Source organism: Histomonas meleagridis (assembly GCF_020186115.1).
Source record: "Histomonas meleagridis strain 2922-C6/04-10x chromosome Unknown contig_320, whole genome shotgun sequence".
Lineage (NCBI taxonomy): Eukaryota > Parabasalia > Tritrichomonadida > Dientamoebidae > Histomonas > Histomonas meleagridis.
In genome coordinates, this window is record NW_027150864.1 from 1 (window position 1) to 27,640 (window position 27,640).

Sequence of the window (27,640 nt, forward strand, 5' to 3'; positions counted from 1 at the left end):
CAAATTAATATGTTTAGCGTTGATATTAATTCCTTTTTGCTCGAGAAGTAATTTTACTATTCCTGTATAACCTTTTTCAGATGCTTTAATAAGTGGTGTTTGAAATATTGTTCACACAAATGAATGATTTCAAGATTTCCACCTGCAACTGCATAATCATCTGTGTTACTTACATTTGCACCATTCATAAGTAAATATTTAAAACATTGAATCCAAAATATGCAGCATAATCAATTAATGTTACATCTTCTTGATTAATATATGTGTATCTTTCATAAAGTGATCGCTCAATAGTTTGGTTAAAATCAAATTCATTTTGTGATGATATTTCTTGGAGTTTTTCTATTTCATCATTTCGAATTATCATCGCAATTTTTGATGGATTAACTCCTTCTTCAATTAACTTCTTATGAAGTTCCCAATCATTTTTTGAAAGTTCATCATAATTTTCTTTAATTTTATCTCCAAATTTTGTATGTTCCAATAATTTATTAATATCTTCGGGATGCTTATGATGAAGAAAATATTTGTCGTGGAGATTTTCAAAAATTTCAAAATCAACTATTTTGTTAATAAACAAGTACTCAATAAGATAATAAGCTTCAAATTTTTTTTTTTTTATTAAGAAGAAAATTTGTGAATATATCAAAAAAAAAGAATATTTGCTTTTGTGACTCTTTTCTAACGCCTCAATTTCTTTCATAAAATTAAAATACAAATAAAGATCACTTGATTTCACAATATATAAAATATGTATCATTTGGATAATCAAAATGCTAAAGGGTAAGGAATAATTTTCATCAAATTTGTTAAATATTAAAGTTGAAGCTTGAGAAATGTTTTCTTTATTTAAATTAAAAATTGTTTGCTTAATTAATAATAATGTTTCCAACTCGTCACGAATGTTTTGACTGATGTCTTTTTCACCAGTTTGATTTTCCATAAAAATGAAAAATTATTTGCGAAAAAAATTTGTAAACTTTTAACCTCAAATAGTCAAATTTTTAAATTCAATTATGGCTTACGATCTTAAATTTGATTGAAACCGTATTGTCATTACAAGCTTGTTTCATTATTATCCCTATTTTCTTAAAAAAATGTGGAATATTATTCCCTCTATTGAGTTGATTCAATCTTCTTTTTCTCTCAAATATCTGAAAAAAGAAAGTGAAAGTACCTTATTTTAAGAAGGTTTTGTTATATTTGAACTCTTATGAGTATTTATGAATGAGTTTATGCTTTTGGTAATGCCTTGAATTATTAGTCTCCAAATAAACGGTCGCCGATGTAAAGCAATCAAAAAGACATAATTTTTATCGATTCCCAGTAAACATGTATTTGTGTGTCCACTTTTTAGCTTCCAATGGTCAAATTTTGGTGGCCGGCGCAAAAAATAGAAATTTATAATTTTTATTATTGAGTCAATGTTTTTTATAATAATTTTTGTCAAAAAAATAATTTTCTTATAAAATTATAAAATTCTTATAAAATGGAATTTATAAATTGTAAATATTCTCTTAAAGAAATTTTATAAATTTAAATGAATTTAAAATAGTTTACTTATTTTTTTGCTTAAACATGTTATTTATCAAAGATTCTTTCATGCCAATTTTGTGTGATAAAATCTTTTTCGTAAATTCAAAAGCAAATTTTGGAAGAATTTCAGAAATATTTTCTTTTATATTTTCCAGATCCATTGTCATTACTTTAATTCCAATTTGAATGGATTTGATTTCTTTGTTTAACTCTTCAATTTCTAATAAAGCAAGAGTTTTACTGTATTCATGTATATCAATATTTAATGTTACCACTCCAAATGCATTGTATTTATATTGTAGAAAATGTGCTTTTAATTCCTTGATTATTCTTTTCCCAATAATTGTATAAAACTTTATTTTATTTTCGCCAGAAATACAGTTTTTTGTTTCGTTTACCAATTTCTCAAAAAAATCACAAAATAATTTGCATGCTTTAGTTGCTTTATGTTCTATTTGTTTGTCGAGAAAGTCTGTTTTTTGTTGTTTATTAGAAAGTATTTTTCGAGTATTGGATATAATTAAATCGACACAATTTGATAATCCTTTTTCAATTTCTTTTTCAAGTTTTTCAATAAATTTTGCTTTAGATCTATTAAATCTAGCATGAGCTGTTGAATGATGAATAAGTATAGCTTTGAATGAATTTACATATTTTTCTTCAAGTAATAAAATAGATGAGTTTATCACCAATAATATTTTTAAATATGATTCTATATATCTACAATCATCAAAATTCATAAGATATTGAGAACAGCTTTTCACAAATCCCTCAATATAGACACACAATGATTTGTCAAGAAAACATGTTATAATGCTTATCATGTTTTTCTCCATTTCTTCAGGAAGAGATAATAGAGCACATCTTTCCCATGATTCATTAGCAATGCTCAAAATCTTAGAATATACAGTTTCATCAAATAATAAAAAAGGATCTATAACTTCATCATTTTTTAATAACTTTGAGATAATGTTAGTATTTCCTAATTTTTCGAGTTGATTCATTGGTTCTTCAATAATTTTTTCCATTGATTCACGAAGCACACATATTTCATATTCTCCATAAATTTGTTGGAAATCACGAAACACTTTATCAATAAGATTAAGAGAGGAATATTGCTTACTATCAAGTCTCCATATCTCTTCCAACATTTCTTTGGTTCTTTTATACATTTCATGTATCATGATACAAAATACAGACGAATTTTCTCTCATAAAGTAGTTAAGAACTTCGGAAACAAAATTTGAAACAAGTTGACCAAAAATACAGCGAAGCAATTTCAGTTTTACTTGTTGAACAGGATCGAATATGACATCAATAAATTCCCAAGCCTTTCTACATTCTTTTATAATAGCGTTACAAAATATATCAAATTTTTCATAAATAATATCTATAGGCTGCTTTAAAATTTCCTCATTAAAATGTAATTCAATATAATTTTTTTGAGTAAATAAAGGAAACATATTAATATAGACCCTAATTGCTTCTTGTCCTATCCCTAAGAATGAAAGGGATTTTATAATATCAGAAAGTTCTTGTAATTCATACGAATCTTGTGTAAGCATCTCCTTAAATTTATTGAGTAGTTGATTAGATAATATTTTTCTATATTCATCCAAATTATTCTTTGCAATTTCCACATTTGATTTTCCTTCTGTTAGATCAATTATTTTGATTAATTTTGATATATATTCTGCAATTAAATATGTATTTTCTGTTGGTAATATTTTATTGATTTTGGAAAGAGTGGTATTTAGATCCTTATCTGAGTTAAATATTTGTATACATTCTAAATAGGTAATTATTGTATCGGCCTTTCTAACAATAGATGTTGCTGTTTCCAGAAGATCTGTAATATATGTAAATTCAGTGGAAAGTTTTGAGCTATTCTCAGATAAACATTTTGATTGTAAATATATATTTGTAAGATTTGAATCAATAACTTTAAAATCGCTACAAAACTTTTCTTTAATAGTTGCAGCACTTTGATTTAAACATTGAAGTTCATTGATCTTTTCTTTTTGAAGTTCTTGTAGTTTCTTTTGATGTTGTAAAAGAGCAGCTTGAACATTCAGAAATTGAAACCCGATAATCTCTTTTTTCATACTTTTGTCTTGTTCATATGGCTTTAACATAATTTTATCCAAAATACATATAATGTCATCAAATGGATCCATTAAAATCAAAAACTATTTTGCTTTTGCGGCTTAAATGGTTCCTTTAATTACTATAATTTTTTTAATTAAATATTGGAATACTCTCGCTAAAATAAATATGTTAAAGTTAATTAGCAAGTAAAAAATATTCTTGTGAATAAATTGAAGATGTTTTAACAAATAAATTTTATTTGGTTTTTGAAATCATGATTAGCTACAATTTTAGAAAAAAAAAAATTTTAAGTTTTGAAATCCATTTAACAAATCAATGTTATTTTCACTTGATTCTTCTATGCAAATTAAACAGAAACAAAAAAGATTCAAATTAAGATTCCAAAGTTAAATTTGATCGGCCGAAAATAAATTCAATTATAAATAATCGTACTATAATGCTCTTCCATCTCCTTTTTCTGTTTATTGTTACCGGTTTATCAACTCTTAAACAAGGTGATGACCCTTACAAAATACTCGATGTTCCTAAGTCAGCAACAAGACAAGAAATTAAAGCTTCATTTAGAAAACTTACAATGAAATATCATCCAGATTTAAATAAAAATGAAGATACCACAGCAAAGTGGGTGAAAATCAATGATGCTTATGAGCTTTTAAACGATCCAGATAGGAAAGCACTTTATGATCGTTTTGGATCAATTGCTGACGAAATACCAACAACTTCATCAAAATCAGAGAACCCATTTGCAGACTCTGACGAACACTTTTTTGCTCAATCAGATAACATTCATATTGAACCAAAGACACCACTTGCAACAGTTGTTAATTATGAAAGTTTTATTTCCGATGGAAACGAAATATTGTTTTTAGTTTATAGTTCAATGGCATGTCCTGAATGCCAACAGACTCTTCAAATCTTTGAAAAATTTGCAGAAAGATATCAAAAGTATTGCAAATGCGTCAGAATTGATGTTGCTTACAGTGCTAGCCTTGCTAAGGACCTAGGAGCTGAAGGGATGCCAACAATTCTTTATTACAAGAAAACCGAGCAAGGCAAAATTTCCGATTATATTCCATACAAAATCACGCAAGTTCGTCAAATTTCACAATTTCTTGCTTCCCATTGGAGTTGTTCTGTGAATATTATCAATACAGAGAAAGAATTTGATGATTTTATGAATGATTCAATGGGTTCAATTAAAGTCATCCAATTTGCTTCCACACCCCAACCCAGCATTCAGTACAATTATCTTGCCCATTTATTCCACAAAAATGTTACATTTGCATTAATTCCGAAAACCGCCAAATCTCTTCTTTCCAAGTACAAAGTTAATTCTTTCCCAACTTACTTAATGTTTCGCCACAGCCTTTCAAGTCCAACATATTTCACTTCCATTAAACCACTCCAAAACACGCTCGTTGATTTGGGGTACCCCATTATGATGCGTTTGCATCGTTACAATTTCCAAAGCGAATGTTCACCCAAATGTTTAGTACGTTATGGGGAAGGATCTAAAGATTTAATTCGCTCTTTATCAACATATAAATTTTCGACCTATTTTGTAAGTAGTTCTTCTTCATCACTTAAATCCTTAAACATTTCAATTAATCAATGGGTTTTCATTAATACCAAAGAAAAATATTATGTTCCGATCAACAATGATAATTATGAACCGAATAATCTTCAAGAATTCATTAATGATTTTGATAAAATCGAAGATAATGAAAAGATTAAACTTCCGGATGATTTTAATCTTGATTTTGAACTAAGTTATTTCTTTAAAATGTTTAAATTAAATTATATTAATCGATTAATAATTTATGTTCGTTCACATTTCCAATTATTATTGGTCATGGGCGCTGTTTCAATTGACTTAATTTGGTTCTTGATCGGAAAATTAAGAAAAGCAAATAAGAAAAACAAAGAAAAGAAAAACAGAAGAGAAAAAATTAATATAAAAAATGAAGAAATCGAAAAAATAGAAAATGAAGAGAAGAAATTGTTAAAAGAAAATAAGAAATCAAGAAAGGAAAGAATGCAGACAATGGCCGACGATGAAACAGAAGAAAAGAAAAAGGAAGAAATAGATCAACAAGAAAAAGATGATTTTCTTGATGGAAAAATTCATTAAATAAATCTATCGCACATTCAAAATTTCTATTGAGAACTCAAAAAGTGGTTTTTCAGAGATTTATTTCCATTTTGGCGCACGATAGAAAAATGTAATTTAAAATGTAAAAAGTGATTAAAAACATTAGGAAATGAAGGAATTAATACAGAGTGTTATTGCTATGTTGATTTTCGAATGACATTTTTTCCGTCAAAAGAATAATTGTGAAGATGAGGAGAAAGTAATTCCCAATTCTCATCCATCCATTTGATCATCACTGATTTGCGACGTTTGGCATCCCTGTCTTGGGTGATTTGAGCATCTTTAGCAAGATTAGATGAAAGAATCTTGAGTTCAGCTAAAGAAATGCTAGATCCAAAAATCCTTTGGATTTCCTTCCACGGCCTACTTTTTTTCCAATCGAAATTTCTTAGGCGTGTTGCGATTCTGATTGTTTCTTCTGAAAATTCAGAATTGTTAAGTTGTGTTTTGTCTAATGAGTTGCTTATAATACCAAGAAGAGATGCTTCATCACCTACATTATTTTTTGTATTAAAATTTGCAGTTGTAATTATTGGTTGTGATAAGATATCAGACAAATTTTCAAGATTTTTAATTGAGTCTTGTAAATATTCTGGGTTTGATCTTAAAAGTTCGATTAAATAATCTCCTAATCTTCTTAATTCTGTGATTTCTTTGTTTGTCATAAAGAATAAAAATTAACGGTCAATACGAAAAAATAAAAAACATGTTTTTACAAAAATAATTATGAGTAAACACCACCCATGTTTGCTTCGCGAATTTTGGCAATGTGAAATGAATGTTGTGATATTTGAGCAGTATCAACTTGAATGATATCATTGAATGAATCTGCCCATAACTTGATTGATTCGGCTGAAGCACCGTTTAATGTTTCTACAACGCAACATACTTCCACGTCAACATCTTTGATCTCTCCAAATAGAAGCAGCCCAGCGGAAATATTAAAAACCTTATTGTTAATTGGAAGTTTTTTCTCTTTATTTTTTCTTGAGAGGTAAAACAACGTTGGTGCTTCTACTTCTCCATGAAAATCTTTTTGATTGATTGAATCTAGAACAATAATTCTTTCAGGTTTAACGAGTTCAAAAATTGTATCAACACATTCTCTTGTACATAACTCAGGTCTTTCAAACGAGATTAGTGTGACATTATTAAATTTGAAAACTTCATTCCTAATAGATCGAACGAATTGTAAAACTGGCTCTTTTCCATTTGAATAATCAATGGGGTTTGTGATATCATTAGTTGTAATGACAAAATATCCTATTGGCATCAAATTTAAATTTTCAGTAATTGCTGATATTAATGAACAGGACGAAGGTGTAACAGAACAAATACAAACCTTATTTGTTATATCACCTCCAGAATATTTTAATGTAAAAATTTGGTGATCTTCCTCAGAAAGATCTTCAAATGCAAAAATTGTTTCCATTTTATAACCATTTTAACGCAAAAATAACCGTTAAGAATAAAAAATGTTTATATTGTTTCTTCAAGCCATTATTTGTGTTGAAGAAACAGAATATAAACAGTGTGAACAGGTTGGATACTGTTATCGGAATCGTGAAGTTACAAAACAATATTGGAAATTATTAAGAAATTCCTTCGAATTCCATTCTGATTATTTCCAAGCTCTAATTTTAGATGAAAAACATGACAAACAACTTGTTCTTTTTATATATTTTTTGCAATCAGGAATACGTTTTAGGATAGAACCAACTGAATCAGAATCATTCAAACGTTATGACACTGCTAAAGATAACACTATCATAAATTCTACTGAATTATTACTTACATGTCAAATTAATCATGGCCAAAATCAAACACATATTTTCCTCAGGTGTTTTGATACAACAGTTACTATCTCTATCAATCCATTTTTTGCGACTATCTCTGATAGGCTTGGTAAGATTGTTACTATCAATTCAGATGACACAGCAATTTTTGAATTTAACCGTGATCGAACCAAATATCCACATTTATTTGATAGCAATGATTTTAATGGCATTATAGACAAAATTCCTAATGGGCCCACTTCTGTTGCGCTTGACTTTTTATGGCATGGTGACAATGTTCGTCTTCATGGATTACCAGAGCACACGTTAAACTTAACGTTACCATTTACTACAATTCGGCATCGTAAAAACGAAGGAATTGAATATCAACCAATCACAGATCCGATTCGACTTTTTAATGTTGACATTCATCGTTATGAAATCGGTAATCCGATGTCAATGTATGGCAGTATTCCATTTCTTTTAAGTCGTACAACACGACGTTCATCAGGAATATTTTGGTCAAATCCGACAGAAACGTGGGTTGATATTAATGAAGAACGTGGTGGCTTAAACACGCGATTTTTATCAGAAGGAAGTTTTATTGACTTTTATATCTTTGAAGGGCCTTCACCGAAAGAAGTTATAAATGAATATTTACATATAACAGGATTTCCACAACTTCCACAAACATTTTCATTTGGATTTCATATGAGTCGATGGGGCTATGAAAGTAGTACTGAAGTTCGTCAAGTTATTCAATCATTAGATGAAGCGTTAATTCCACACGAATCAATCTTTCTTGACATTGATCATACGGATGATAAAATGTATTTTACGTTTCATCCTCAAAATTTTTATGATGTTGAAGCATTACAAGATGAAATTGATCCACTTGAAAGAAAACTTGTTGCAATTATTGATCCGCATTTAAAAGTTGATTATAATTACCCAATATTTGATCAAGCATATAAACATAAATATTTAGTGACAACTCGATTAAGTAATGAATACGTTTCGAATTGTTGGCCAGGAGAATCAGTATGGATTGACTTTTTAAATCCTTGGGCATGTGAATGGTGGGAAACGTTATATGATTTTAAGAATTATAAAGGAAGTACATTAACATTATATATCTGGAATGATATGAATGAGCCATCAGTCTTTGGCGTACCAGATCATACATTCCCACGTGATTTAATCCATTATGGAAACATAGAAAATAGAGAAGTTCATAATATATATGGACAAAAAATGATCGCTTCGACATATAATGGTTTAATGAAACGTGACGATGATATGGATGATCGACCATTCATATTAACACGTTCTTTTTTCGCGGGATCACAAAAATATGCATTTACATGGACAGGAGATAATTCTGCGACGTGGGAACACTTAAGAGTTTCTTTGCCAATGATTCTTTCATTGGGTGTAAGCGGAATGCCTTTCGTGGGCGCTGACGTTGGTGGATTCTTTGACTCGCCAAGTTTGGAGCTTCTCGTTCGTTGGTTCCAACTCGCCGCTTGGTGTTATCCATTCTTTAGATGTCATTCGCATCATAAAAGCGAAAGAAGAGAGCCTTACTTATTAAAAGGAGGATATTCGGAGGCAGTAAAGTTGGCAATAAGAGAAAGATATATGTTGTCCCCTTATTGGTATACATTGGCAAGAATTGCAAATGTTTCGGGTGAACCTTTGGTGAGACCGATTTGGTGGGAATTCCCAAACGAAACAAAATTTGCTGATGTGGAAGATTGCGTAATGGTAGGGAGGTCAATTTTAGTATTACCTGTGCTGGAGGAAAAACAAACTCAAAAAAAGGTTTGGCTTCCTTTGCAAAGATGGTTCGATTTTAGAACGTTAAGAGAAAAAACAAACAAGAAAACCGCCGAATCCTTTGAAACGCCCCTATCGGTAACCCCTGTGCTAATTAGGGGTGGCTCGATTTTGCCCGTTAAAACATGGATGAGAAGAACAACTTATTTGATGTTAAATGATCCATTTACATTAATAGTGGCATTGGATGATCAAGGAAATGCAAAGGGAGAGTTGTATTTGGATGATGGAATGACATTTCAATTTTTGAAAAATGATTTCATTCATAGAATATTTACATATGAAAATGGTGTCCTTAAAAATACAAAGCACAACGAAACAGAAATCGAAAAAGGTGAGTTCGTCAATAAGTATAGAGCAAAAATCGAAAGAATTAAAGTTGTAGGATTTGAAAGAAAACCTATCTCAGTGAAAGATGAAAATGGAAATAAGTTTGAAATAGAGTATATTGATGAGGTATTGGTTATTCATAGAGTGAATCTACCAATTAAAGAAAATTGGAAAATTACTTTCGATTTTATTGACAACGAATTATAATATATTTTTTGTTCTAAATATAAATAAAAATGTTTTCTTTTCTATTTTGATCTTTAAAAATGTTTTAAGATTTGGAAATGATGAAATAAAATCTAACAAACCCAGTCAATCTAGAAATGGCCGAAAGCGCAATCATATCAAGCAAAAAATTAAAATCTATTCAGCCTGCTCTTTATGTAATCATTGATGGCGCTAATTTAGTTCTTCATACCTCTATGCCTCGTATGCTTTGTAAATCAGATGATATTGAAATTAAATTTTTAAAATTAGAGCCATCACAAGTAAATATCGAAGAGTTGTTTCATACATTAACTTATTTACAGGGAACTGCACTCAATTTAGCAGGTTATCAACGAATATTTATCAGAACAGTTGATCTAAAATTAATTCAAATCGATCCTAGGATGTCAATTCCTTTATTATTTCATGATTTCCGAAAAATGGTGCATACATTTGTAACAGAAGGAATTCTTAAATCAGTCGATGGTAATTCAATTTTAATGAAATTTGTCAAAAATAACATAGGCCAATCAATTCCACCAGGCATTCCAAGGTACACATTATACACAAGTGAAGATGACAAAATTACACCACCAACTGAATTTTGCAAATCAGGACCAATTGTGATTTACGTTCATCTAAACCCACAAAATCAATCTTATGATGAAATCATGCAAGGATCATTTTGTATTTCAAACGACAATTTGAGTACAGGATCTGTTATTCAAAGAGTTGTAAAAGTTTATGAAGAATTAAATAATATTTGGTAATCATGTAAAAATTTATTATATACATTGATTTTGCTAACTAAGATCAAAGCATAATAGAAAAAATATAAAAACTGCTTAATAATTTTTTTTTAGTTTAATAAAGATGATTAATCATCTTGATTTTTTTTTGAGCTTTTCACTTTTGCAAAAGAATTTATATGAAATTTTTGCACATGTACAAGAAAATATAGCGACTGGAAATTGTGTAACACAAAAATAAAAATTCTTCAAGAAAAAAGTGCTACTTTAGCATACAAACGTTGGAACATAATTCAAAAATCAAACACAGTTCTTAATATTTCTATTGAAAATTACCAACGTTTATAAAACGTTAAAAAGTGGGCGAATGAAGTGCAACAAAAAATGGAATCAGACTATGGACCTGAATACAGGGCTAAAGTAATCTTCCTTGGTGATCAAGCAGTCGGCAAAACATCTCTTATTAAAAGGTATAAGGATAATTTCTTCGATGGAAATTATCAACAAACCATGGGAGCTGCATTCTTTAGATTCACTCAAAGCTACAATGGAAGCAATGTTGCCATTGATGTTTTTGATACTGCAGGGCAAGAACAATATAGATCTATTTCACCATTTTACTATCATGATGCTCAAGCATGTGTTTGTGTTTTTGATGTATCCGAAAAAGCTTCTTTTGAAAGTGTTGACCAATGGATCAATGATATTCAAAACAATACAAATAGTACAAATCCAATTATATTTATTGTAGGAAACAAGTCTGATAAAGCCAATTGTAGTTTTAAAACTGAAGCAATGGAATATGCAAATTCTTTGGGCTCAGGTATTTTATTTACTTCTGCAAAAACAGGAGATAATGTCGAATATCTTTTCAAGTTAATCTTCGATACCATATGCAGTAATAAAATATTTGAAGGCTCAGTAATATGCGAAGAAAAACTTGATTTAAAACCTAAAACAGATGAGGGAAATCCTCCAACACATAAAAAATGTTGCTAATTTTAAATAAAAGTTATATAAACAATGAAAATAATTTTTGCAATTTAACTTATGATAATGGGAATAAAAAGTAAGAACAAAGTATATATACGTATAATTCTTAAAAATTAAATTAAAAATAACTTCGAGAAAGGTTAGATAAATGCAAATACTTTATGTAAAACATTTGATGAATTTCTTTTTCTCTTTTAGAATGCGCTTTAATATTCAATGATTTCAAACAAGTAACAAACATTTTTAAAATTAATTAAACCAAAAAATCAATAAAACATTTTATTTAATGAAAGTTATGAACATATTTACATCGATTCATTTCGCTTGTCTCATCAATTGGTATACCCAAGAAAGAAAGTTCTGTTGGATTTGGTTTCCCGATATGAAGATCATCTTTAAGAGCTTGAATGAAGAAGTGTGGAAAGTATGGACCGAAAAAAGAACCATCAAGCTGACATTCAGTATCATATACATCATTGCATAAAGGACAAAATGTCTTAACTGTGAATTCGCCTGGGTTTGGGGAAAGACCAATAGGTAAAAGATGTTGTCGATTGCATCCAACCCTTGGACAACATCCATATAATCCAGATTCAAAACGTTGCTGCATAAATCTGACTCCTTGAAAAGTCATGAGATATCGAGAATGGATAAGACCATATAATATTTCTGCTTTTTTTTCTAGTTTCGCTTGTTCACTTGAAGATAACGAGTAATCAAAAAAATTTCCGCGAATCAACTTTAACGCATTCCGATAATCATCAACAATACTGTTAAGGCCAAAAAGATTAAAATCATCATTTATATATGTTTCATCGATTGGACAAAGCCATTTGTTATTTTCGACAAAATCCAACACCCATTCAGAACAACTGACATTTGAATCTGATTCGAAGTTTTTTGTTTTTTGTTTAGGGTAATGGTCTTTCTGTATGATTTGGTTGAATAGAAACATTGGAAAGACAATTCACTAAGTTTGTTCGGATATGTGAACTTTTTGGCAATAATATTTTTTCAGAATAATTTTAATATTTGAGAGTAAACAATTTGACCGAAATATAAAAAAACTTCTAAATGCAAAAAGATGAACTAACTCAAAAACCATTAGAAAACAGATATATTCAATATCTTCGAACCATTCATGATATTATTTGGAATCTAAGCGACGAAAATTTCAAAAATTCTATTAATTTATTAATGAATTTATTTGATACACAATTACCATTTTCATTTAACTTAGTTACGAGTCAATTAATTTATTCATCATTTATTTCACAGATGAAGAATTTTGGTATTTATCTTCATTTTATGAAAGCAATTGAAATAAAAGAAGAAGAAATCAACAAAAACATAAACAAAATCATTGAAATATTTGCCAAATTTTTAAATGGTTTAAACACTAAAGAATCATATTATCTATTAGAAGTAATGATAGAGCAATGTTTAATTGATCCTAAGAAATTTTCATATGTAACACATTATCCAACTAAAGAAGAAATTTCAAATTCAATTATTAAAGATCCATTTTGCCAACAATTTTATGAAACAACAAAAGAAGTATCTAAAAATGATTGGGAACTTCATAAGAAGTATGTATCAGAAGGAATTAATCCGAATGCACTTGCGAAAATAATACGAAACGATGAAATCGAAAAACTTCAAGAAATATCATCACAAGAAAACTTTGATTTTAATCAAACAATTAAACCATCGCTATATGAAAAATGTTCTTTTATTAATGAAAAAAATGTCACATTAATTGATTATGCAGCATTTTTTGGATCAGTTCAATGTTTTAATTTTTTACTTAGGAATGGTGCTAATGTAACAAATACAGGCAAATATGCAATTGCAGGTGGAAACTTAGAGATTTTTCATTTATGTGAACAAAATCATATAAATTTTGAAGATGTTTATGAAATAGCAATCGAATTCCAACGAAATGATATTTTTCATTATCTTTATGAAAACAAATTTATTGAAATCAATGATATAAATAAATTAGGAAGAAAATGTATTACTCATAATAACTATGAAATTTTATCATTTTTAGAAAACGAAAATATGAAAATTGATGATTCAATTATTAATGAATCAGCAAAAGTCGGAAATATATTTTTACTGAAACATTTTCTTGAGAAATATCAAATTCCAAAAAATGTTTTAGCTTATTCTATTGAATTAGGAAATATCGAAATAGTAAAATATATATTAAAACAAAAAGGTTTTGATATAAATGCTAAAAATGATATTTAATTTTTTTGTTTATTATTATAATATAATATTTGGAATTTGTTTAAATCATTTTGGACTGCTTTAATGGTCGCATCTGAAAATGGTTATACGAAAATTGTTAAATTACTTCTTGAATATAGAGGAATAAATCCTAATTCTAAAGATATATTTTTATTTTATTTAATGTTAATTAAAATGTTTTAATATATGATAATTATATTTGGTATTTATTCATATTATTTAGAACTGCACTTATGTGTGCATCTGAAAATGGTTATACTGAAATTGCAAGATTACTTTTAGAACAAAAAGGTATAAATGTTAATGCAAGAGATATATTTTTAAGTTATTAAAAGTTAATTTTTATGATTTTATGTTTTAGTATTATATTTGGAATTTAATCAAATGATTTGAAACAGCTCTTATAATGTCATGTTGGGAAGGATATACAAGGATTACAAAATATCTTCTTGAACAAAAAATAATAGATATTAATATAAAAAATATCAATTTTTATGTTTTTTAATGTTTAGTTTAAAGATTTTGGGTATTAAAATAATATTTGGAATTTATTTAATTAATATTGGAATGCTCTTATGTGTGTATCTGAAAATGGACATGTTGCAATTGCTCAATTACTTCTTGAGCAAAAAGGAATTGATATAAATGCGAAAAATAATATTTAATTCAAAATCTTGATGTTTTCTTGTAAGAATTGGAATTTGTTTTCGTGATATAAAACAGCTTTAATGTGTGCAACTGAATCCGGTAATTATGAAATAGTTAAATTACTTGTTAACCAAAAATTAATTGAACTAAATGAAACAGATATTTCATATATATTTTCAATATTAAATTTTTAAATATTGGGTTTATAAATTTTATTTGGAATATGTTCATATTTTATTGGTCAGCACTTTTATATGCATCTTATAAAGGACATATAGAAATAGTAAAATTATTATTAGAACAAAAAGGAATTAATATAAATACTGTTGATGTACATTTTAATTTATTAAAATTTAATTCAACAATTTAAAATTTTATGAAAATTTTTGGAAATTATTTAAATGATTTCGGACAGCTCTTTTATGTGCATCTGAAAATGATCAACCTGAAGTTGTTAAATTACTTCTTGAACAAGAAGGAATTGATATAAATGCAAAAGATGTTTTTATAGTTATAATAATGTTTAACTTAAATTTTTACAATTTCAAAATTATATTTGGAATTTATTCATTTTATTTTGGTCAGCACTAATGGTTTCATCTAATAATGGACGAGTTGAAATTGTGCGATTACTTCTTGATCAAGAAGGAATTACTATTAATATGAGAGATGTTTGTTTATTAAATTTGATGTTTTTTCTAATTTTTTGGTCAAGTTTCAAAATAATATTTGGCGTTTATTTGAATGATTCCAAGCTCATCAAGAATGTATACATTGTTAAGCATTATAATGCGTTTTGTTTGATTAGAAAATGTTAAAAAATTAAAAAGTGAGCATGTTTAATTTCTTCCCATTAAAGGTTTTATATAAATTGTCTATAAATAAAAATATCTGTTTTATTCTTGTTGTGTTCACAATCATTTTCGATTATTTTGATAATATCCTCATACATTTATCACAAATCGATCAGAGTTCCTAAAACAATATCTTTACTGCTGTGAAAATGCCACATAATGTTCAAACTTGAAATCAAATTTGTTTCCTAAGATGCTGAAAAATTCCTTATTCTCAATTTAGTAGAGTATCTATTTACTACAATTACTTATGAACCTTGATTCCAATTATGAAACCTGCATTTTGACTCTTTTTGCTTTATTTGAGGGGAAACGGTTGGTCTCTCAATTATGGGCAACATTAACCGCATTCAAAAAACAACTGAAAAATGTTTTTAAATAGTTTACTGAGTTTCATAACAGAACTTCCTTTTTGGCAACATGTTGCAATCATTTTCCATATTTTTAATAATACCTTCATGTATTTATCTCAGAAAGATCAATTTTTCTGTATCTTTGCCTATGAATGTAACTCATTCCAATGTTCAAATTGAAAATCAAACTCAATCATTTCTTACTTTATTCGAAAACAAATATTTATATATGAAAAAAGATTCCAATTATATTATCGAGATTGTTTTATTGATTCAATTTGCAATCAGTATCACATGCTTCGTTTTTGAAATCTTTTTTTTGTTCAAGAAATTTATTTTATTAAAGCGGTTCACATGTTTTGCAGCAATTAAAGAAATTATTAAAATAAAAAAATTCCCATTTATTTTGTTACTTTTTTCTCACACATGTCAAGTGTTTTCTTCCTATAATAATACTCTCACGATCCAAAAAACGACTGATTTCACACAAGATTATTGTGATTCAACGATTCATCTTCTTGTTTATTCAGTTACTTCTATTCCATCTACTTCATTTATGGAATGGCCTTTATTAGAAACTGTTGTCATAGGTGACTCAGTTGAAACCATTGGCAATAATGCGTTTATTTCATGTCCAAATTTGATTTCATTTAAAATGGGTAAAAATGTTCGAACAATAGGCGTAAATATTTTAAATAGCTGTCCAAATTTAGTAGATGTTTACCTTGGAGAAAACCTACGAAATCTTGGCGCTTGTATATTTTCTCAGTGCAAATCACTAAAGGAAATCATAGTTCCATCTTCAGTTAATACCATTGAGATCTCTGCTTTTATATATTGTGAAAAATTAGAAACTATTTTTATTAGAGGTCGAATCGATTCGATTAGCGATACTGTGTTCACACACTGTACAAATCTCAAATGTTTTTATTATTATGGAAAAACAAATCCAACTAGCATTGGTGATAGAGTATTTGATGAAACTACACTTACAACAATTATGACATTATCGACATATGTTGATGATACATTTTGCGATTTGCAAGTTAAGAAAGGATCAATTATTGCTGGATGCTCACCAATGCCAACATTAGAGTTAACACCATCTAAACCATTTACATCATCACTTACATTTCCAAAATCGAATACATTTAGTCAATCAAATACATTTACTAAATCAAATACATTTTCACAGTCAAATACATTTAGTCAATCAAATACATTTACTAAATCAAACACATTTTCACAGTCAAATACATTCACTAAATCAAATACATTTAGTCAATCAAATACATTTACTAAATCAAACACATTTTCACAGTCAAATACATTTACTAAATCAAATACATTTAGTCAATCAAATACATTTACTAAATCAAACACATTTTCACAGTCAAATACATTTACTAAATCAAATACATTTAGTCAATCAAATACATTTACTAAATCAAACACATTTTCACAGTCAAATACATTTACTAAATCAAATACTTTCACTAAATCAAATACATTTATACAAAACACATTAACTGTTTATTATTCTATTTCTCATTCTTATACTTTAACTTTAATATTTTCATATACGCAAACGTTATCTATTAAATTATCATTTCTAACGAATACAAACACATTATGGATAACAGGTTCAATGAGTACAATAATTGTTTCACAACTTATATTTTATGAATATACAGTTGTTATATATTCTTCTTATTATAGTTTTTATTCTAATTTCTTTTCAATATATTATCAAGATGAGAATATTAACAATAATAACAACAATAATAATATTTATATTATCATTGGCATCATCATTGGACTTGTTGTTATTATTACGATATTTATTTTTGTATTCATTTATATTCGAAATCGAAACAAAGTTTTATCAGAAGAATCAGTAATTAGTTATGAAAACAAAAATTCTAATGAAATAACTTCATTTAATAATGGAATATCGATCACGAATATTGACGAAGATCCATTTGCAAATGATTTCAAAGAAGAAACTTTCACCAGAATTTAATAAAGAATTCATTTGTTAAAGATGTTAATGTATAAAAATCAAAATATTTCAATATAAGACTTTCGTTTTGTTAATAAATAAAAATATACCTATTACAATTTCATATTTATATTTTTTGAATTCCATTTATATATGATATTTTGTTTGAAATAATAATAATATTATTATATGGTGTTGATTCTTTAAGTTGAAAAATTGAAAATTTATATCTTTTTTCATAGTGTTACCAATAGATGAATTTGTAGTACGAAAATATAGTATTTGAGAGTGAGAAAAAATTGACATTTTCTGTTTATTTTATTAAATAAACAGAAGAAAATGATACTAATGAAATGCTTTTTTTATTGAACGATTACATCTATGTGCGCTCAAATATACTGTGGGTGAGTTCAAATTCAAAACGTTTATTTGACAAAGAACGTTTATAATTTGATATAGGCCGTTTATTAATTAATAACCAATGAATTCCGAAGAAACAGAGCAAACCAAATACAACGAAACAAATAATGCCTTCAAAGCAGCCCTACTAAAAACAGCAAAATCAAAAGATGTAAATAATGCGATTAAACTATATAAGAAAAATGTTGGAGAAAAACTTAATTTACCAGAAGCAGGATCATTAAACAAGTCAATTGACAAATGTTTTTTATCTCCGAATTTTCTGAAAGCAGATAAATCAAGGAAGTTTCTTTCGACTGTTGTTCTTTATTCTTTATTTCGGATCAGTGAAATTACATTAGCAATAAAGCAAGCACTTCAAGTAGCTAACACCGAGGCATCTACAACAATTGGTGATGTTATAGTTAATTCATGGCTTGCAGCAAATTCCAATGAAAAAGCCACAATAGAAACAGGGCTTCTAAAAGATATAATAGACTCATCAATATTATCAGCCTCACCAAGTTTCGCCAAAAACTGTAGAATGTTTTTAAATGCTTTTCATTCCAAACGGCGATTACGTAATCAACTCAGTAAATCAATGGTACACCTATATGAACCTGTCGTATTTCGATATCTTCATGCAGCCAATCCAATTGTCCGACAAAATACTCTTATGTTATTTGTTTCAGCATTTCCACTTCAATCACCAAAATTTTCTTCTGACAAAAATCTTTCACTTCTTGAAACTCAAATTGAAGAAATTCAATCATCATTATCCGATGAAAGTCCGAAAGTTCGTTGTGAAGCTGCTAAATCAACATGTCGAATACTTTATGAATGGTGGGATTTAATTCCACCTCAACCTCGAACAGAATTTATCAAATACTTATCAACTGAATTATGTTTTGATGGGTCATCATCAGCTGTACGATGCGCAGTTTTAGAAGGACTTGATTTTCTTTTACAACGTGCTGAAAGCATTGAAAGCATTGTTCAATATTTACCAAATCTTGGATATCTTTTACATGATCCTGTTGAATCCGTAAGAATTCAATTCATTAAATTACTTACAACAATTAATCCATTTGATAATATTAACATTTTTAAATTGGTTCATATCGACCATTTAATTTATAGAATGAAATTTGATACTGCTAAATGTTCCGAAGCAATTTGTCAACTTTTACATCCATCACTTTTCCCTCCGCCTATAGACAAGAAAAAAGAACATGCTATAAATACAAGAAGAGTTGCTAGATGTCTTTTTTTAATGCGAAAAAGTCTTTCTGCAGCCGAAAAGTTTTATAAGTGTCTTCCAAAATATGTTTCTGTTGATGAAATTTTATGTTTTTTACGTTTTGCGTATTTTTGGTCTGATAAAGTTATGAAGGGTCAAAATCCTAAACTTCCAAGTGTTAAATTAGTTGATACTGATACAGAAATGGTTCTTCCTCCATTTGAAGATGTTGATGATTTAGAAAAACAAGAATTGAAACCAGAATGCGCAATATGGGTTATTATATCATCAACAATGGAAGCAGTTGCTGCACGTGTTAAAGATTCTGAACAACTCACTGAAATGAGGAATCGAACTTTTCCTAATTTAAATCCTCAAATGTTATTAACAAAGTTGAATCCTGAATTACATTCATTTCTTTTTAGGTTTTTATCATTATTTCAACCTGCTTCTGGTGAAGATAATATGGTACTTGAATATTTACAATCGAATGATAATGATGCATGGTCAGATGCACTTAGATGTTTAGTTAAATGGAAAACAATTCAAACATATTTTCCAAATTTAGTGAAAGTTATTTCAGATACTGTAACATTAAATGAAAATGAAACAAATATCGATGAATTAATACGTTCAATTCGATTTTTATCATTTATTTTTGCACATTCAGAACTTAGGAAAATTGTTATTTCTCAATCAGATATAATTCAAGAATTATTAAGTAGTTTAAATAAGTTTGTTCCTATTCTTTTATTAAAATTAAATATTCCATTCGAATGGAATGAAAATATTTCAATTTTATTTGATAATGATGAAAATTCCGAAATTTCACCTGAAGAAGAAATCGAAAGAATTAGTCAAAACTCTGAAAGAATTGCGAATGAACTTCCAGGTCAATGTTTAATACAAATAATAGAATTATCTATTGCGCTTAGAGTCCATTTAGCAATTCAAGTATTACAAGAAAAAAATCCCGAACTATTTGAAACATCAATACATATTATTCATAAATCAATATTTGAACTTTTTGTTCCAGGAATTTTAAGTGTATATAATGAAGAAACATTAAATGATGAAGAATCATTACCTTTTCAAGTGTTGAAAACTTTAATGACTCTTTTTGCGGATATGTTATCTTTACATGTATATGATGGAGAACCATTTTTCTCTATTTTAAGTGTTTATATAAATGCTATTGAAATAGAAAATGGTTATGGAGTTAATGTATATAATCTTGCATATGAATGCTTAGCAAAAATCTGTTTGAGTATTGCTGTAGATGCACCTCAAACTAAAGATGAAGTACATCCTGCACATCCAATTATTTTGAAAATGGTAAATGAAGCTAAAACTGATGTTTCAATTGATATTGTGAAACATTTAATTAATTCTTTAGCTAAAATACAACTCAAAAAGAAATCATTGCCATGGCTAATAGATACACTTACAGATGTCTTCTCAAATGAAGAAGAAAGAAAAGAAGAGGAAGAAGATATAGATGATGAAGATGAGGATAAATCAATTAAATCAATTAAGAGTTTAAGAAATCTTATAAATGAAACTATTGTTAAATTGTCAAATGAATAAATTTTTTATATAAATATTTTCATTTGTCGTTTTCAATACAATTGTTATGTTATGTATATATATTGTTGTATGTATGGTTGGATTTAACAAATATGAACACAAAAATTGCACAATTTATATAAATATGGATTTTGTTTGTTTTTAAATGGTTAAATTTTTTTTTTATGTTATCATTTTTTATTCTCAAAATATTGTAATAATTTTACTATTTCTGTTTGATTTTTCGAAGATGCAAACATAAGTGCTGAATGATATGATTTAAATAATTACCAAAAAAAAAATTTTGAAACATAAAAAAGTTTAACGAAAACATATCTTTAGCATTAATATCAATTCCTTTTTGTTCAAGAAGTAATTTAACTGTTTCTGTATGACTTTTTCTGATGCTTTCATAAGTGCTGTATTAAATAATTTAAATAATTTCCAAATATTATTTTGAAATATAAAATTAATAAAACATGTTTTAAATAAAACAAATTAATATTTTGATCATTAATATTGAATATTTTTAGATCAAGTAGTAATTTAACTATTTCTGTATGACCTTTTTCTGATGCTAAAATAAGTGCTGTATTAAATAATTTAAATAATTTCCAAATATTATTTTGAAATATAAAATTATTAAAATAAATCCAAAATAAAACAATTAAATATTTTTAGCATTAATATCAATTCCTTTTTGTTCAAGAAGTAATTTAACTATTTCTGTATGACCTTTTTCTGATGCGATCAAAAGTGCTGTTTTAAATATTTGAAATAATTTTTAAATATCATTTTAATATCTCCAATTATATAAAGAAAATCCAAACAAAACAAATTAAAATTATTTTCATTTATATCGATTCCTTTTTGCTCGAGAATATATTTAACAAGTTCAAAATTTCCTGATAATACAGAGAAAACTAAAATATTATTAGGAATTTGGTTATTTAGAAGAAAATGTTTAACCAAATATAAGTTTCCTATTTCTGCTGATTCATTTATATGTTTACTAATATTTATTTCTTTTTCCAAAAATGAAAGAATTTTATAATTTCCACTTTTAACACAAAAATAACCTAAAATATCTATATTTTCTTTCATTTTTTCTAATTTGTTTTCATAAATATATTTAAAGATATCATTTCGATGAAATTCAATTGCTGTTTCATATGCATCTTCAAATGATGAATGATTTTGCTCACATAAATGAATGATTTCTTCATTTCCACCTGCAACAGCGTATTTACCTGTGTTTTCTACATTTGCTCCATTCATAAGTAAATATTTAAAACATTTTACTGAAGAAAAAAATGCTGCATAATCAATTAATGTAACATTAATAAATGAATGATTTGCATATAGTGATGGTTGAATTTTAATATTATTAAATGAACATCTTTCATAAAGCGATGGTTCTATTTTTTGATTAAAATCAAAATTTGTTTGTGATGATATTTCTTGAAGTTTATCGATTTCATCATTTCGAATGATTTTTGCAATTTCATTTGGATTAACTCCTTCTTTAATTAATTTTTTGTGGAGTTCCCAATCATTCTTTGAAAGTTCTTCATAATTTTTTATGATTTCCTCTGCTAATTTCATTCTTTGCCTGATTGAACTACTCAAAAAACGGGTATTATTAACAATGAAGTCATTTTCTTCTTTTTTGTTATAATGCATAAAATAACCATATTGAAATTTTTTTGTTATGTTTGCATCAATTAAATTTTTACTAATCATATTCTCAATTAAAAAATAAGTTTCTTTTGAATCATATTTGGATATAAAATTTAAAAAATATCAATTATTTTTGGTACATCTTTATTTAATTCTTCTTCTTTTGCTTGAATTGCTTGTAAATAATTTATATACAAATCACATGTAATTTTTTGAGATGAAGAAAATGCAAAATAAATTAAAATACTTATGATTAAGTTATATGAATATGGTGAATTTGAATCAAATAGTTTCATTGTTTGTTCGATTGATAAATTCAAGTTTTCATCAGTTAAATGAAATATTATATATTCAAGAGAACTTTAGTTCTTCAAAATATATATCAAATTTACTGTTAAGATTTCTATTTGTGGAATATTCCATTTGCAAATGTAAGAAATGATAGCAAAAAAGTGACAAAATTTCAAACAAAATTACTTCTTCATTAAATAGATGTTTACTCTAATAAAATCCATCACTCGAAATTTTCGAGTCGAAAACATTTATTTTTTGAGTTATAATTACTAGAAATAAATAGTTTCAAGGATATTTTTTAAACAAAGAAAGAAGAGGTTAATCCATTTTCACTTTTTGTACGATGATAACGGTTTTTGCCCTTGGCATCGTGCTATCGTTTAAATGATTTTTTTTGCAAAATTTCAATGCTTATTTGTTCAAATCCTTAATTTGTAAATGTCGAACCTTCTCAGCTACAAATTTATTATCATTGGTTCAAGTGGTGTCGGTAAAACAGCTCTCTTAAAGAGGCTTGTAGAAAACACTTTTAAACAACAATCACAATCAACAATTGGTGTTGAATTTGATTCAACAATCATTGATATTGATAACCAACAGGTAAAACTTCAAATTTGGGATACAGCTGGTCAAGAACGTTTCAGATCCATTGCTAAGGCGTATTTTAGGAATGCAGTCGGTGTAATTTTAGCATTTGATATTACTGATAGAAAGTCATTTGACGAAGTAAATATGTGGATGGCTGATGTAAGAACACTCTGCGATCCTACTGCTGTTGTTATTTTAGTCGGAAATAAGGCTGATTTGGTAAATAAAAGAGTTGTCACACTCTCAGAAGCCGAACAGCTTGCTCAACAACAGCAAATCACATATTTGGAAACATCCGCAGCTGATGGAACAAATGTTAGAGAAGCTTTCGTTCGGGTTGCCACACAAATTTTCAGGCGTGGAGTCAAAACACCAATGCCACCACCAACTCAGTACACATCAAATACAACTAATTCTGGTTGCAAATGCTGAGTAAAAAATAATTTCTTTAACATTTAGTGGAAACTAAAATCGCTATCTCAAATAAAGGTTTTAAAAAGTTGAGTATTAAATGGTTTACAATTTCATAATTATGAAAACATGTTTTAGAACCCTAAAATAAACAATTTCCCACTAATATACAAAATTAAATAGAAAAGGAGAAAGCAGAAGAGCTTTTATGTGATTTATGTCCCAAAATATGGCTAAATACGAATAGTAGATTTATTGCTTTTGTTGACGGGATTCAGCTTTCTCGCGTTGTTGCTTTAAGAAAAATGGTACACGAACGTGGCGAAGGTTGGCATTACGAACACGAACAATACGACGGTGGCATGCGCATGAAACGCAGTAGAAGCATTTTTGATATGTCTTTGGGAATTCATATTCTTTGTAGATGGATGCATCCATAACATCTTTAGCAGATGAACTATCAACCATATTCTTGGTCATGAAACGTTTAATAGCCTTATCACGTGGAACCATACGACCGCAATTCATGCAGTTAACAATCTTCTTACGACCGGCGTTCATCTTTGAACGTCCACAGTTTCTCCTCTTTTGTGGCATGAAGAAAAGGAACGACCAAACCGTTAATAACCGAAATTGAACAATAACCGCTGGTCGACCCACCCCAATATTTTTTTTCACCCTGCGAATATTTAAATGCTGCTTTATTTCTTATAAAATTACGGATTATTTCATTTAAAAATTTCCAATGTGTTTATGTTTTACATTTGCCAGTTGGAAATGAAACAATTCAGGAATCAAATTGAAAATATCTAAAATTCTCCAGATCACATCAACTAACAAATTTTCTAGGTTTAGGCAATTGCATTTGTTCAACGTAACTTTTTCCAACATTATTACTTTTGTTTGATATCATGAAATTTAAAATGATTTGCAAAAAGTACAATACGTTAAAATCTTTTATTTAGTTGCGAATTACTGATTTGATATAAAGATATGCGAATGTAGCCATAATAAACTCACAATCGACTCTATCTAGGATTCCACCATGTCCGGGAATGACGTTACCAAAGTCTTTAAGTCCATGAACACGCTTAAGTCCGGAGGCTAAGAAACCTCCGAATGGTGCGATCAGAGATGAGAAAACATAAAAAACGATGGAATGAAGTTGAGCAGGGAAAGCTTCAAACGAGAAGCCAAAGATGTTGTATTGTTGTTTCACGAATTCCGGAGGCGGATTACATTCAGTGTGAAATGCAAATGGTTTTACATTTTCACAATATGTGAATGGAAATTTGGAAAACAGAATCGGGAGGAAGAACGAAATGGCAACGCAACAAAACAACGCACCAACAAAGCCTTCGACTGTCTTTTTTGGAGATAATGCAATCAAAGGAGTATGACCAAAGATACGTCCGCAAAAATAGGCACAACTATCATTCAGTGCGACCGCGCAAACTGAGTTAAAGAACCAGAACAAAGAGAAACGGGAAACTTTGACGTATAAATTTGCTGGTACAACAAGTAGAACAACGCTAACAATGGACCACCCTAAGCGATCAAAGGAATAAGCAAGATTGACTGGATTGAGACTGATAACAAATAAGACTAATAAAATGGATCCTATGAAGAAGCAAAACAATGCATGATATTTCATGAAACTACATTCACCTATAATTTCCTCAACAATTCCTGGAGCTGAAACTGCATATGATATTAAAGTTGTTAAAATATAAGGAAAGGCTTTTGTAAAAAGAGGTATTTTCTTTTCTTCTTCTGGTTTTCTTCCAGCAGCCATAAGTTCATATACAACGACATATTGTAATATAAAGATTTCAGCAAAAATTGCAACATGCCCAGCTGCAATTATTGTAAGTTCTATTGCAATTAATAGAATTGAACTACCAACGCGAACTGCAAGATCTGACCATTTGTTTGAAGCAGGAGCTGGTGTTGCTGTTGGTGTTATGTTTTTAGGAGGCGTAGGGTTTCTTCTCCTCATCTGGACACTTTTTCAATACTTTAAATGATAAAGGGTAAAAAATTACCATACGATCAAAAAAATTTCAATTGTTTACATCAAAGAATCGATTGAATTTCTATCGTATGAGTTGAAATATTTCAAAAAATTACACAAAAGTACAACAAAGAACATCTCAACATGCTTTCAAGTCCTTGTGGATGGAAAAAAAAAATAGCTTAAACAATTTTTTAAGCAAGTAAGTAACGCTTTTTAAAATATGTGTTTATTGAAATGAGAATTTGTAATCAATAAAACCTGAGGCTTAGTTAAAAGCTTGTGATATATTGGGCTTTTTTTACTTAAACAGCTGCTTCAATTAAACATGCTTAAATAATCGAATCTTGTCTTCTGCTGGATTTACAGCACGAATAACCAGCTATCAAAAAATTGTGAACTTTATATAAAAATATAAAAGTGTACTGTTTATTCTTTCAGAAAATTCAGAATGCTGATTAGGATTTCTTAAGTTTATGTTCTAAATGGAAACTGAGCAACTCTATATCGATGAATATGGATTTCCAAATAAATGGAGTCAAGAAACGACCAGAAAATTTATAGAGTATTCTAGGACAACCCGAGAAGCCAATCTTAAGGAATGGCAACAATATATTTTTTCAATTGGTGGAATCCAAAAAATTAATATTAAAGACCCTCTTTTTAAACAACACGTACGAAAAGGGATCCCCGATTGTTACCGCAAATTCTTATGGCTCAAAATCACTGGTGTTGATGAGTTAATGCAACAACGGCAAGGATTCTACCAAAAAATGTTATCAATGTCCGATACTATTCCTGAGAATGTCATCCGTGTCATTGATGCTGATGTTCCACGTACTTTTCCCAATGTTAATACATTTTCAAGAGAATCTCTTCGAAATGTATTATTAGCATTTGCCATTGCACATCCAGAAATAGGGTACTGTCAATCACTTAACTTCATTGTAGCTCTTCTTCTCCGTATTGTTGGAGAGGAATCAGCTCTTTGGATGTTATGTGTAATTATTGAAAAATATCTTCCAACAGATTATTATTGTAATCAAATGAAAAGCTTCCAAGCTGATCTCAAGATGATAGAGATCATTATCCGGGAGCGTACACCTGACATAGCCAAGTTAGTTGATCGACTTGGTCATAATTGGATACTTATTGTCAGTGGTTGGCTTCTAACATTTTATTCGAACACATTCCCAGTACCAACTGTACTCCGTATCTGGGATTCATTTTTCCTTGAAGGAATGAAGATAATATATCGTGTCGGAATTTCGTTCCTCAGGATGAACCAAGAGAAAATACTCACTGCCACAACGAGGAAAGAGTTCATAGAGCTGATAAATCAACTCCAGTGTGAAGCGATCGAATGTGACAAAATGATGGGAATGGCATTCAGCATAAAGGCATTCTCTAGGAACCACATTTTGGAGATGAGAGAATTGGCCAGGAAACAAATGTCCGGCGACGCTGAAGAAGAAGGAAAGACATTGACCCAATCTTTAATGAGCTTATTTGGATATATGAACTTATAGTAAATTTAATTGTCAGCTTATAAACACTTAAAAATTCTTTTTATAAAATGTTTTTAAAAATTTAATTTCGCAAAAATTCTTTATGCACAAATAAAAATGCGCTTCGCGTTGTTTGT

At 28.4% G+C, this 27,640-nt stretch overlaps 9 protein-coding genes across 9 annotated transcripts; 6 read left to right on the forward strand and 3 right to left on the reverse strand.

Annotated features, from left to right (window-relative positions):
* Positions 1–4,081: 4,081 nt before the first annotated feature.
* Positions 4,082–5,776, forward strand: GO595_005228 (dnaJ-like subfamily C member 16-like; the record flags this gene model as incomplete). Its single annotated transcript, XM_067918448.1, has 1 exon — positions 4,082–5,776. The coding sequence occupies one exon, from the start codon at positions 4,082–4,084 to the stop codon at positions 5,774–5,776; it is 1,695 nt and encodes a 564-aa protein (XP_067774584.1).
* A 1,496-nt stretch (positions 5,777–7,272) lies between these two features.
* On the forward strand, positions 7,273–9,948 carry GO595_005229 (glycosyl hydrolase; the record flags this gene model as incomplete). Its single annotated transcript, XM_067918449.1, has 1 exon — positions 7,273–9,948. One exon carries the CDS (start codon positions 7,273–7,275, stop codon positions 9,946–9,948), a length of 2,676 nt encoding a protein of 891 aa, XP_067774585.1.
* Positions 9,949–11,081: 1,133 nt separating this feature from the next.
* GO595_005230 (GTP-binding protein YPT6) lies at positions 11,082–11,696 on the forward strand (the record flags this gene model as incomplete). The annotated part of the gene is made up of 1 exon (XM_067918450.1): positions 11,082–11,696. The coding sequence occupies one exon, from the start codon at positions 11,082–11,084 to the stop codon at positions 11,694–11,696; it is 615 nt and encodes a 204-aa protein (XP_067774586.1).
* A 277-nt stretch (positions 11,697–11,973) lies between these two features.
* GO595_005231 (Casein kinase II regulatory subunit family protein) lies at positions 11,974–12,324 on the reverse strand (the record flags this gene model as incomplete). The annotated part of the gene is made up of 1 exon (XM_067918451.1): positions 11,974–12,324. One exon carries the CDS (start codon positions 12,322–12,324, stop codon positions 11,974–11,976), a length of 351 nt encoding a protein of 116 aa, XP_067774587.1.
* A 5,960-nt stretch (positions 12,325–18,284) lies between these two features.
* Positions 18,285–21,029, forward strand: GO595_005232 (condensin-2 complex subunit g2; the record flags this gene model as incomplete). The annotated part of the gene is made up of 1 exon (XM_067918452.1): positions 18,285–21,029. The coding sequence occupies one exon, from the start codon at positions 18,285–18,287 to the stop codon at positions 21,027–21,029; it is 2,745 nt and encodes a 914-aa protein (XP_067774588.1).
* A 2,391-nt stretch (positions 21,030–23,420) lies between these two features.
* GO595_005233 (small GTP-binding protein) lies at positions 23,421–24,002 on the forward strand (the record flags this gene model as incomplete). The annotated part of the gene is made up of 1 exon (XM_067918453.1): positions 23,421–24,002. One exon carries the CDS (start codon positions 23,421–23,423, stop codon positions 24,000–24,002), a length of 582 nt encoding a protein of 193 aa, XP_067774589.1.
* A 231-nt stretch (positions 24,003–24,233) lies between these two features.
* Positions 24,234–24,578, reverse strand: GO595_005234 (40S ribosomal protein S26; the record flags this gene model as incomplete). The annotated part of the gene is made up of 1 exon (XM_067918454.1): positions 24,234–24,578. One exon carries the CDS (start codon positions 24,576–24,578, stop codon positions 24,234–24,236), a length of 345 nt encoding a protein of 114 aa, XP_067774590.1.
* Positions 24,579–24,942: 364 nt separating this feature from the next.
* Positions 24,943–25,980, reverse strand: GO595_005235 (Phosphatidate cytidylyltransferase; the record flags this gene model as incomplete). Its single annotated transcript, XM_067918456.1, has 1 exon — positions 24,943–25,980. One exon carries the CDS (start codon positions 25,978–25,980, stop codon positions 24,943–24,945), a length of 1,038 nt encoding a protein of 345 aa, XP_067774591.1.
* Positions 25,981–26,480: 500 nt separating this feature from the next.
* GO595_005236 (TBC domain containing protein) lies at positions 26,481–27,524 on the forward strand (the record flags this gene model as incomplete). Its single annotated transcript, XM_067918457.1, has 1 exon — positions 26,481–27,524. One exon carries the CDS (start codon positions 26,481–26,483, stop codon positions 27,522–27,524), a length of 1,044 nt encoding a protein of 347 aa, XP_067774592.1.
* Between the last annotated feature and the right edge of the window lie 116 nt (positions 27,525–27,640).